At 43.9% G+C, this 12,890-nt stretch overlaps 1 protein-coding gene and 2 long non-coding RNA genes across 5 annotated transcripts in view; 2 read left to right on the top strand and 1 right to left on the bottom strand.

Annotated features, from left to right (window-relative positions):
• Nucleotides 1-12,890, top strand: part of LOC309641080 — a 349,060-nt gene that overhangs the window by 130,342 nt on the left and 205,828 nt on the right. The gene's annotated exons all lie outside the window — the stretch shown is intronic.
• The window catches only part of LOC309641093, a 299,958-nt gene that overhangs the window by 114,272 nt on the left and 172,796 nt on the right, over nucleotides 1-12,890 (top strand). The gene's annotated exons all lie outside the window — the stretch shown is intronic.
• ARFGAP3 (ARF GTPase activating protein 3) overlaps nucleotides 1-12,890 on the bottom strand; it is a 59,382-nt gene that overhangs the window by 39,936 nt on the left and 6,556 nt on the right. For 2 of the 3 annotated variants that reach the window (XM_082420611.1, XM_082420610.1), the window contains exons 2-5: nucleotides 12,735-12,853; nucleotides 5,120-5,192; nucleotides 2,623-2,754; nucleotides 1,611-1,694 (exon numbers count right to left, since the gene is read on the bottom strand). In XM_082420611.1, coding sequence (XP_082276737.1) covers nucleotides 1,611-1,694; nucleotides 2,623-2,754; nucleotides 5,120-5,192; nucleotides 12,735-12,853 — 408 coding nt within the window. The remainder of the gene's footprint in view (nucleotides 1-1,610; nucleotides 1,695-2,622; nucleotides 2,755-5,119; nucleotides 5,193-12,734; nucleotides 12,854-12,890) is intronic. The other variant, XM_082420612.1, reaches the window with a different exon arrangement.

Below are 12,890 nucleotides of genomic sequence, written 5' to 3'. Positions count from 1 at the left end.
CGTCCATTCCCCCTGCCCGGCCTCCTAGCACTTCCTTTCTTCTAGCACCACAGGGCGCTCCAGGCTTATCTGCCGCAGCAGCCCCAGTCCTAGAACCGGCCATCTCTCCAAAGGTAGCCCTGGGTCCTTCCACTGGAAAACAGCATTTAGAAACCAAGGTGTGGGTGCTGGGTGTGCCTGCTGTCCCGGGGTGTCACTGTCTCTAGGCCTCTCAGTGGACAGAGCTAGGTCATATATCTGTGTGTACCAACCCGTGTGTACACACGTATCTGCAATTAGTTCTCCATCACGTGTATGTGTGTGTGTGTGTGCGTGTGCGTATAGATATATAAACACAGAGAGAGAGAGACACTAAAATAAACATGAATTCATACTAATATCTCCAACTCTAATCCATCCCAAACTGTTCATATCTCTCCTCTTTTTAGCCCATCATTTCTATTCCTAACATTTCTCAGCTACTAATCATGGATATTCTGTATCTAGTTCTATATTAAACAACAGCAGCAGATCACGATAGCACACCCTTCTCTTTTGTTTTCTGTTCCCATCTTTTTTGATAACTATTTCTGGTAACTATTGATTCTGTCAAAGATAACATGTACATAATGTGCAAATTACAATAGCAAAAAAAAAAATCAAGGTTTAGCAATGTATACAACTTTACATAATTTTCACTTGAAAATCAGTTAAAGGACTGAGTAGCAGTTAAGCGAACGGCGGCCCCGCCCCATCGGGAGTGGAAGACGCAAGGCAGCTAACAGAACATCTGGGGCTGTAAGCCGGGGTGGCAGCATTTTCTTAAAGGACCAGCTAGTAAATACTTCAGGCTGTGCAGGCCTCATGTTCCCTGATCTGAGCGATCTGGGGAAAACGCACAGAGGGACCACGGATTGTTGTTACTACTCCTATCGGACTACGAAGATGAGGTTAGTGAAACGGCACTTGTTGAAGGCTTCCTCTGCGCTAGGTACCAGCTACTTTTATCTGTGTTAACTCACTTCATTCTCACAATAGCCTTGAGATATGTTCTACGTACACAGCTAAATAGGGGCAATGCGTTTCAAACCGCTCTTAAAATCTGGGTTAAAAAAAAACCAACAAAAAACCGTCTTCATTCTTTGTCAGTTCCAAAGCTCTGAACTGCACTGGGAAGACCCCTAGTAAGACGTCCTCAGCCTCCCTCGAAGCTGGGTATAGGGCATGGGACTGAATTCTAGCCAGCAGGCTATGAGCAGAAGTGACGTGTGCTACCTCTAGGCTGTAAAAGGATGGGGCGCTTGCTTTCCCGAATGTTTGTCCTCCTCCCGCTGGCTGGGAAAGGTCATGAACTGGAGCGGCCACTCTGGACCCTGAGGTAGGAGCCACACAATGAGAAGAGCAAAATCCATACCCTGGTCAGCCCTGGACGGCCCACCTCTGCACTGCTGGTGGGAAATTAACTCCTACCTTATTCCAGGCCTGACTGTATCTCAGGGCTGTTTGTCACAGCAGCTTAGCCAATATCCTAACTGAAACATGGTAATATATGCCCTTTATAACTTTACTGTTGATAACTTTAGTTATGTCTTAGAAGCACACATGAAAATTATGTGAAGTGTAACACATACCTCAGGAGAAGCATGAGAGGCAAAAAAGTCTTCCTCCTTTGGTGGAGGGGACAAAGGTGGAACCACACAGCTATCAAGCCACAGCTGGAACAAAAACACATGCACCGCTCAGCATTTCACCTGCTTTAAAGTGTTTATTTAATGCTCTTCACTCCCTCTCTGGAGGCCTGTCTGCTAAAGATTTGTACTTTCCATTATTATAAAGTCAGGGCCCCTGAGCACATTTTAGTAACACATCAATCCAGTAACTTCTGCCACCAAACCCTATGGAAGACAATCGCCAGCTCCCCAAGCCAGTTCCGAAAAGGAAAGAGCCAGGGCTTCACGTCTAAGTGCAGGTTCCAAAGTACAGTCAACCCCCATCATTTGTGGATTCCATGTCTGTGAATTTCTCTACATGCTACAATTGACTCGTGACCCCAAATCTGCCGTCCTGCATGGACACACGCAGAGCAGCAGAGAATCTGTCACCCAAGGTGCACGTTCCCAGCTGAGGTGGAACAAGGCAATGCTCTGCTTCCTTGTTTCGGCTCCTGCTGTAAACACGGGTCCCTTTTACGGGCTGTTTACTGACACGCTTTCCACATTTTTGTGCTTTTTGATGGTGGATCCATTGTTTACAATGGTCCGGAGCACGGTGCTGAAGCGCCACCTCGCGTTCCTAAGCACAGGGATGCAGTTAGATGAGTGTCACTCAGCTCGAGCCACAATGCCCTTGGCCGCCAGCTCAGTGTCAGTGAGTCAACAATATACACTAAAGAAGGTGTCTTTAAACAGAAACACAGGTAAAATAAGGTTAGTGTTGATCAGCTGACAAAGGTGATGCTGCAGGACGCTCCTGCAGTGTTCACAGCCACGTTATCAAGCAGGACCGTGAATAGTAAGAATCCACTATATGCTGTTTCCTTGTAAGAGAATCCGGCTAGCAAGTTTTACTGTTTGGGGTAAAAACTACTTTTTCTACTGAAACAAATGTTCCTCTGAAGGAGACCCCCCAACCCGCTGTGCTTACGTCAGTGCCATGCTTCCGGGTTGCCTGGGAGGCCAGCCCCTTGATTCTCTCCCTGTAGAGCTGGGCAGTGCGACTGTTGTACTTGGCATTGGTGTCGTTGGTGTCACACCCGTGTTGATGGAAAAAGGAAGACTGCAGAGGAAAATATGTAGGTTAATAGCAACGCTGCATTAAATCTAACATGGTGATCAAAAATGTTACTGCATGCTATGAAGAATTTTTTGGAAAATACTAGTGAAAACCAAAATAATTTAAACCATGAAAAATTTTTATAAAATTTTTCCTTGTAAAAGGGGTAATACCTTCCACAGACGTAACATTAATATTCTGGTAAAAGTGGACATGAGATTTGCCTCACAAAACAAAATAACTGGCCCTTCCTTGCTCCACTAAGCCACCTCCATCATCCTGAATGTTATTTGGGGGGACGCTTTCCACTCAGGACTACTTTTAATTCGAGGAATCCACTTTACTTTAGATTCCACTAAACTGGAATATTTTTTCTTTTTTTCTTTGTATCTATACAAGATTTTTTTTTTTTTTTGGCTGCGCCGTGCAGCGTGTGGGATCTCAGTTCCCCGATCAGGGATTGAACCCGGGTCACGGCAGTGAAAGCCCAGAATCCTAACCACTAGGCCACCAGGGGGCTCCCTACATTGGAATTTTTGACAAGTCAGGAGCCACGCTAACCTTCTCCTTGTCGAGCACTATTTCTTCATCAGCGGAGACCACAGCATAGGCAAGGTGATGAAACAGATGCTTAGACAATTAGAGGACACTGCTTTCAACCACCTCTGATCTATGTACAGACATGAATTACAGTATTCATATCTTAATTGAAGCAGGTGTTCTAAAAGGCTGCATGAGGGAGCCTCTTATTAACTCAATGGGACGAGTAACGGTACGGAGCACCCACACGTACCAGGTCTTGTCTGGTCCTTTGTGGGCACCATCCCGTCAAATCCTCGTGGCCAGACTCTCAGACAGTCGGGGAAACTGAAGCAGAGAGGTTCAACAACTTGCCCAACGTCACACAGACAAGCGAGGGGCAGAGCTGGCACTCAGACCCAAGCAGGATGGTTCCAATTCCACTGCCTGAGCTGAAGGACCCCTGACTGACCTGCCTCACCCCATCTGCCCCATGTCCGCTGGCTGAGACAAGGAAGCTGCTCTCTGGAGTTGGTGGGGGACTCTGCAACCTAGGAAGGTTTAGTAACAAGGACAGATACTATCAAACCCACAGTATTAAGTTGAGGAACAAGTTCGTGGACATAATGAAAATGCGTATGGGTTTCTAATAACATGCTTGAAATACTTAAGGCACGCATTCTCAACAGGGGCAAAAATGGTTTCCTGGAAAGTGGAAAAAAAAAAAATCTTAGTTATTACAATGGTTTGTAGCCTTCCAAAGATCACCCTTACCTGACAAAATCATATTCCCTAGTATTTAATTTCTCTCACTAGGGAAAACTAAATCCAATTTAGATTTAAAATAAGTTAATCAATTAATTCAATTTTTCTGCTTAAGGAACAATAATGAAAAAAGGTTGAGATACACTGGTCCAGGGGCATCTGGGTATTTTGAAAACTACTATTTTAGATTTACTGTTTTAATTTTAAATATTTAATTGATGCTAGACATAATTTTTATTTGAAATGTAGACAAATTTGATTTCCAATACTTTGAATGTTTAATGGTATGTCTAAAGGAATTCTATTTACTCAACCTATATCATTTTGGCATACCATTATAAAAACACAATGGTATTTTATATAAAGGATGATTTTGCTGGCTAGGTTTATAAGGCTGACAGTTTAGCGTTTTAGAAATCAGATATACTGAATTTGTAAATGAAGTTTAAAATGTGCGAGGATCCTTAACTACGTTTGTAAACGGGGTTAAGGAAATTTGCTCTTTTAAAATTATAAATTAATTGAAAACTTAAAAAGTTATTTTTTACACAGAAATTACTAAGTTTATAAATTGATACATGATATTTAACTGAAGATTTGGAAAACAGGTTTTTTAATTTGTAGATTTAATAAATTAAATAAATTAAATAAAATTCAGGTAAAAGAAGCTAGAAGCATTCCATCTGAGTACAAATGTCACCCTCAGATATTAAAGAACTGTATTATCATAAAGAAGTCTCCCAATTCCTCTATGCCATCACCTCCTGGTTTAATTTTCTTCAAATCACTTATCACTACCTTTTACTTTGTTTATTTACTGCTTTACTTGCTCTCTGTCTCTGCCTGTAAGGGCGGCGTCTCATTGGTCTTGTTCATCACTGTATCCTAGCCCAGAGCTTCGTGTTTATTAGGTTTTTAATAGATTTCTGGATAAACAAGCGAGCTGGGTCGTCCAGCTCCTAAGCCCATGTCTTTCCGCGGTCCGACAGGGCCTCCCAAACTCTTACATGGAAACGTTGAACTTCTTTACTAGTGCAACACATACTTATACAAGAAGAAAACGACAAGTCTGAAATGAACTTACTGCATTAGCATTTCCTCCAACTTGCATGCATCGCAATTGAAACCAAGACCAGTTAGAATCCAACTCTGTAGATCTAAATGGAAAAAATATTCTTAAATGTTAATACTGTTCTTCCCCATAATCAAGCCACTAAACTTTTGAGGATAAGCTTTCCTCGATCTTCAGGATCCTGAAGAATTCTAAGTTTGTGTTAACAGTGACACATGCTTCCAGGATGCTAGGACTCCAGGGTGCACAATAGTTGGTACAAGCCACTCCTGGCCCCTCTCACCCTTCCTAGAAGCCAAGGCTCCAAAAATAGATGTACTGTTTGGATTTTTTTCAGGTTGGCTATCGATTTGTCCAGTGTGACCCCTAACAGGAGCCTGGAGGATGCTCACGGTCTTATCATCAAGTAGAAGGGACCTACTCAACATCACCACCATCAGGGAGCGGAGAAGACTCAGGTTTTAATGCTGCTTAAGTGAAAACTGCAAGTGCCTCCTATCCCCCACCGACACCTTATGCCCTACTTATCTATAATCCAAGATCAAATCAGAGCAAGAAAAAGGCAATAATTGTAGTCCCTAACAAAAAAAAATTCACCAAGTGATCACCGTAAAGCAAGATGTGACCGCGCGACAATATTGGAAATCTTTCTATTGAATCCATAGACATGAGCAAAAAGCAAGGCTAACCCACATTCAACACTAGCTTGTCCCTCACTAACTGGAAAGGAATGTGGACGTTTTAAAATGGGTATACGTTGAATACCCTTTACCAAATGGGCAAGGTAGAAAGAAAAGAAGCTTTAGATTCACCAAAAAATGTCTTTTATGCTGCCGTTCCTATTTCTCTTATTTCTCTGCCTATTGGTATGATTTAACTTTTGTAAATACTAGGATGTTATTTTGAAGCCAATAGCTACCGTAAGATTAATAATAATACTAATACATATTATTATTACATATACATAGGACAGATCGCCTTCATGGTAATATATAAAAAGTAAAAATTAAACCATACTTTATAAGAAACAGATTTCTTATAAAGACAAAAAAAAATCTCTTTTTAGAATTTGATTACCAAGCAAGGTGACTAAATTATATATCTTGCTCTGAAATCCTTTCCCTGAAAGATCTTGCTTAGTCACCACATTTTTAGGTTGAGTTAGGTGCCATCCCCACCCCCCTTGGTCACAGGGTGGCAGTTAACAGCACAGTCTCTGGAGGCAGCCTGAAAGTACAAATCTCACCTCTGCCATTATGAGCTGTACGGCCTTGGAGAAATTACTTAACCTCTCTGCACCTTACTTTCCTCATCTGTAAAGTAGGTTTAATTATAGTATTATCCATTTTGCTCTCATAGAAATTAAATAAGCTAATATCTGAAAGGTGCTTGGCTCATGGTAAACACCACATGGCTAAAATGCTCATCACCACCATCATGATGATGATAATCGTCATCACCAGTATTGTCACCGTCACCATCATCATCATCATCACTATCACGACCATCATCACCATCACCTTCATCACTACCACCATCATCATGATGATCACCATCACCATCATTATCATCATCGTGGTGACTCTGTCACACTGTTATAAGCGGCAAGCTCCAGAGGACAGGAGTCTCCCACATGTTTCTCTCAACTCCTCGCACAGGCACGTAATAGGTACCTGAATATGGGCTGACTTTAAACATTTTTAAAAGTCCTAAAATTGAGGATATACGTACTCAGATTTGCTCATCTGCCTTACAACACTTTTTAAATTAATTTTTACTTGAGGATAGTTTCTTTACAATGTTGTGTTAGTTTCTACTGTACAGCAAAGTGAATCAGCTATTCGTATACATGTCCCCTCTTTTTTAAAAAAAAAATTTATTTTATTTATTTATTTATTTATTTTTGACTGCGTTGGGTCTTCGTTGCTGCGCGCAGGCTTTCTCTAGTCGCGGCGAGCGGGGCTACTCTTGGATGTGATGCGCGGGCTTCTCATTGCCACGGCTTCCCGTTGCGGAGCATGGGCTCTAGGCGCGCGGGCTTCAGTAGTTGTGGTACGTGGGCTCAGTAGTTGTGGCACACAGGCTTACTTGCTCCGTGGAATGTGGGGTCTTCCCGGACCAGGGATCGAACCCGTGTCCCCTGCATTGGCAGGCAGATTCTAAACCACTGAGCGACGAGGGAAGTCCCTCCCCTCTATTTTTGGATTTCCTTTCCATTTAGGTCACCACAGAGCATTGAGTAGAGTTCCCTGAGTTATACAGTAGGTTCTCATTAGTTATCTATTTTATACATAGTATCAATAGTTTATATACGTCAATCCCAATCTCCCAATTCATCCCACCACCCCCTTTCCCTCCTTGGTGTCCATACGTTTGTTCTCTATTTCTGCTTTGCAAATAAGATCATCTATACCATTTTTCTAGATTCCACGTATTTGTGTTAATATACGATATTTGTTTTTCTCTTTCTGACTTACTTCACTCTGTATGAGTCTCTAGGTCCATCTACATCTCTAGAAATGACCCAATTTCGTTCCTTTTTATGGCTGAGTAATATTCCATTGTATATGTGTACCACATCTTCTTTATCCATTCCTCTGTCGATGGGCATTTAGGTTGCTTCCATGACCTGGCTACTGTAAGTAGTGCTGCAGTGAACATCGGGGTGCGTGTGCCTTTTTTTTTTTTTGGCTGTGTTGGGTCTTTGTTGCTGTGCTCGGGCTTTCTCCAGCTGCAGCGAGCGGGGGCTACTCTTCGTTGCGGTGCGTGGGCTTCTCACTGTAGTGGTTTCTCTTGTCGCGGAGCACAGGCTCTAGGCACACGGGCTTCAGTAGTTGTGGCACGTGGGCTCAGTAGTTGTGGCTCACACGCTCAGTAGTTGTGGCGCACGGGCTCAGTTGCTCCGCGGCATGTGGGATCGTCCCAGACCAAGGCTCGAACCCGTGTCCCCTGCATTGGCAGGTGGATTCTTAACCACTGTGCCACCAGGGAAGTCCCCATGTGTCTTTGTGAATTATGGTTTTCTCTGGGTATATGCCCAGGAGTGGGATTGTTGGGTCATATGTTAATTCTATTTTTAGTTTTTTAAGGAACTTCCATACTGTTCTCCATAGTGGCTGTGTCTGCCTTACAACTTTTAATCCTAAACTATCTTTAAAAAAAAAAAAAAAAGGCAAACATTTCTCTATATGTTTCTTAGAAATGAAGGTAAGAGGTAAGAACTAATTGTCCTTGAACTGACCTGACGGGGATTTTCTCTCCTAACACTGACATTTCGCAATAAAAGGTTGGTGGTAATGGACTCTGGACACAGTCGGCCGTAAGAGCACCCGAACTGCTCATCAGCTCCCATCCCTACAGCAGGGGCGGCTCCATGTGGGTGGCTTCTCACCTTAATTTAGATTAAGAGCTACGTGAAAGGAAGGGGTCTGTGACAGTGCTAAGAAAACAGTAAAGCAGAGAAAGTAAGAGAAGTTGGAGAATTCATGTCACTTTAACAAAATAGCTTCTGTTAACGAATTAGGTAAATGAAAAAACAGGTTTCCCACAACCTCTATAATCCTTATATGAGTCAAGACATAACCTCCTTAAAAATTGCAAGAATTAGCTTCACTAATGGCTACCATAGTCAGTATTTTTTTTTTTAAGTAGAGCATTTAAATGGATTTCAGAAACTTATGAAATTCCAATGACTCTCACAAATAAACATGACAAAGTTAGGTAAGCAAAATTTTTACTTTTATTTAGTTTTTTGGCTGTGCTGTGTGGCTTGCGGGATCTTAGTTCCCCAACCAGGGATCAAACCCTGCCCCCTGCAGTGGAAGTGCGGAGTCCTAGCCAGGGAATTCCCTGTAATCAAAATTTTTCAGTGGAGTAAATTACACCATACTTAATCCAGACTCGTACAGACAAGGCCAGCAACAGCTTCCAGGCAGCCATTTGTTTATAACTGGCTTGGTTGATTGATTTAAATCATGAGAGATGTTGCCTTTCTAGGCTAACATCATAAAAAGGTTCTCCTCGAGCTGGCACCCAGATAATTCAGATCTGATCATCATCAACAAGCTGGGGGGCTTCCCTGGTGGCGCAGTGGTTAAGAATCCGCCTGCCAATGCAGGGGACACGGGTTCGAGCCCTGGTCCGGGAAGATCCCACATGCCGCAGAGCAACTAAGCCTGTGCGCCACAATTACTGAGCCTGGGCTCTAGAGCCCGCGAGCCACAACTACTGAGCCCGCGAACCACAACTACTGAAGCCTGCGTGCCTAGAGCCCGTGCTCCACAACAGGAGAAGCCACCGCAATGAGAAGCCCACGTACTGCAACGAAGACCCAACACAGCCAAAAATAAATAAATAAAATAAATAAATTTATTAAAAAAATAAAAACCAAAAAAAACAAGCTGGGGTCTGGCCACGTGCCAGGATTCATGTGAGTTCATTTGCTCACTCCTCCCAAAGCCCTAAGATGAGTATAAGCCTTCCCATCTCCACTTTTCAGGGAAGGAAACTGAGACACAGAGAGGTAGGGAACAGGCGCAGAGCTAGTAGGGGACGGCGACGGCATTCAGCCCCCCAGCAGCCTGGCTGCAGTGTCCGCTCTCCTATCACCCACCCAGCACTGCCTTGTGACTCTCTGGGGCGCCTACTGCACCCAGGCTCACATCAGCCTTCCCGTCCCACGTGTACCCCCAAGGGTCTCAGGGGCATAAAGTTTAAGCTCCCACACTGGCCCTCCCAAGGTCACACAGATCTTCCCCTTTGAATCTTATTTCTCCTCATTTTCCTATGCATATAAAAACTAGCTACTAAACATTTCACTTTTTCCCATCTCTATATCTTCTCTTAAAGTCTGAGTGCTGCCCTCCTTTTTCCCTACCTTGTCTCCATTATCAAAATCTCACCAGACCTTCGAAGTTCACTGCAAATGTGACCTCCTCCTTTACACTTTGCCTAATTTTCCAACCGGAAGTAGACACAATGCTCTGTTTCTATCAATGTTCTTTATAGTTTATCTTCTTATTTATGTTGTATTTGTACCCCCAGCCCAACAACAGTGACGCAAGGGGGAGACCCCCTGCACGTGTCACAGCTCATGACATACTTAATGGTGAACTTGAGAATAAACAGAGCCAGAGACAGGAGCACTGGGAGACTCAGCGGCACAGGCACTGCGCGAAGCGCTCCGAGTCCCGGGGGGTGGGGAGGGGCCAGACAACCAGGTCCACTCTGCAGTCAGCTCCCAATGCAGCTTGCCATTTCCATAGCTGCCTAACCTGCCTTTTCCTTTTTGCTTGGCAAAAGCCGTAGTTTAAAATTTTTTTCCCTTTGTAAACTTGTTGACTTGAAATTCTACTTAAAAACAAAACAAAACCAAACCTCCTTTTAAATAAACATTCCACCCACGCCAAACTGTTAATATGTTCAAGCCTGGGAAATGGGACTCTGTGTGTGTGTGTGCACGTGTGTGTGCAGCCAGCTAGCACGGGGAGAGGAAGGAGAGGGAAGGGGGTTCTAGAGCGGGGACTTTCACTTCCTACTTTATCTACTCTGGGACTGTCTGGATTTTTTTCCCAGTGAACTAATGTTTGTAAATTTTTTAATCAATAAAAAATGTTTAAAGAGCAGCCCTCCACCTCTTAGAAAGAAAATCCTTAGTACCCTTATCATCCTTGACTTTCTCTTGCCCAAATCCTAGACTGTTGCCCTTGGGTTATATGTACAGTGATTTTTTTTTAAACAGTTGTTCTTGAATCATTTATAAGCATCATGATTCATACAGTTATATTTATCTAACTTTTAAAAGGGTAGCGATTAAACCTGCCACATCCCAAACAGGCCCTGCTGTCCAGCCTCATCAGGCTCTCAGGCAGCCCTGCCCTCAGCTGGGGAACACGTCAGAAAACCACCTGATTTCCTGGAATGGTTCAAACTGGTGTTGCGCTGCAGTGGTGAGGAAAAGGGAGGGCCGGGTTCTGATGGGCGGGACCTCGCAGAGAGGAAGAGGGAAAGAGCACAGTAAGAGAGAAAGGAAGACAACAAACTACGTATTGCCTCGAGTCTAGGCATCGCGGCCTCTGGACAGAGTGGGTCACCATGTGCCAGCTGGTGACAACTGACCTGGGGGAAAAAGTACATGAAGAATAAACTTGCCCTGGCAACCAAATCCCTCCACATTTCAAAAAGAGACAAGGTCAGGGGAGTGTATTAAAAATATCCTGGGTCCAGCATCTAAGAAAAAAGAAAAGACAGGAAACTGATAGATATTCTGAAAGTAGTAAGAACACCCAAGAGAAATCCCTTTTCTAAATCATGACCTATGGAGTTCTATGGCTATAATATTTAGCCCATTCTGCTTTGATAAACTGATTTCTGAAAAAAAGAACTCAGGAAAGTACACAGTTTTTTTCAGTTAATACATTAAAAAGAAAGCTATGGGGACTTCCCTGGTGGCACAGTGGTTAAGAATCTGCCTGCCAATGCAGGGGACACGGGTTCGAGCCCTGGTCCGGGAAGATCCCACATGCCGCGGAGCAACTAAGCCCATGCGCCACAACTACTGAGCCTGCGCTCTAGAGCCCGTGCCCCGCAACAAGAGAAGCCACCGCAATGAGAAGCCCGCACGCCACAACGAAGACCCAACGCAGCCAAAAATAAATAAATAAATATGCTTTAAAAAAAAAGAAAGAAAGTTATGTTGTTATTATTACTGTATAGTTTTTGCGCCAGGATACAAAATATCTTATTATAAATTATCATAGATTTTACCCTACAGGAACAAATGCTCTTTATGGTAATCACACTGTAGTATCAGTATTCCTCAAGTCATAATATAAAATAAAACTGCTTGCCATGATTTCAAACAGCCTGCCTGCCTAGCTGGCTCCTTCCCTGGAAAAATAACTGGCAGGGAAATAGGTGAACTAACCTGGGGAGGCCAGCCACACAGAGATCTGAGCCACGATTGCTCAGGGGTGCCCCTGCACTTCCAGCCTCCTACTGGACTGTGGGACTGTGTCCAGAGGGGGCATCTTTCTCTGATGGCCACAAAGGCCCCAGACAGGCTACTACCAAGGAGTCAGAGCAGAGACAGGGACTCGCCAGAGGGGCCCAGGCAGCCCACGTCTTTCACATTGCAAACATTTGAAATTGCCACTAAAATTCATGCAAAAATCATTCCCTCGGGCTCTGCTATAAGTGTCCTTGGAGGCTGAGCTGCCGGATTTTGCTGGGGGCACAGCCCTGCTCTGACAAGGGTCTCCCGCCACCTGCAGTGACTCTCCACCTGGAGGAGTGACAGAGACCCCATCCCCCAGGAGGCATCAGAGCAAGACTCCTGTGTGCTGCTAATCATCAGAGACAAGAAAGGAAAAGGAGATGCTGCCTCAAGCCTTCTGTTCTGACTGTGGCTTCAGCACCGCTTCCTCTCACACCAAGCTCTACAGCACAGCGACCAAGTAGAAAATAACTCATTTTCCGAGTTTACTCAATTACATAAGATTTAAATCTCCATAACTCATAACCAACCTCTCATTTTACTTGACGTCAAAACAAACATAAAGGAAAAGGGGAGAGAGACCCACGTAACGAGGTAATCACTCCCACCCCCAGTGAGGAAAGGTCCCCTTACCGAATAAAACTCAGGTGGACGCCAAGCGAGCGGTGTGACCCCGAGCAGTCTATGCACAGGAACACCCCGTAAGTGATGCTGGCCCAGCTGGGATTCTTGGCACCGCAGTCAAAACACACCTGAAAGAAAATTTCAAAATTCAGTAATTCATCGATT

Source organism: Balaenoptera physalus (genome assembly GCF_965194825.1).
Source record: "Balaenoptera physalus genome assembly, chromosome: 13".
NCBI classification, from domain to species: Eukaryota; Metazoa; Chordata; class Mammalia; order Artiodactyla; family Balaenopteridae; genus Balaenoptera; species Balaenoptera physalus.
This window is presented reverse-complemented; position numbering and strand designations above follow the sequence as displayed.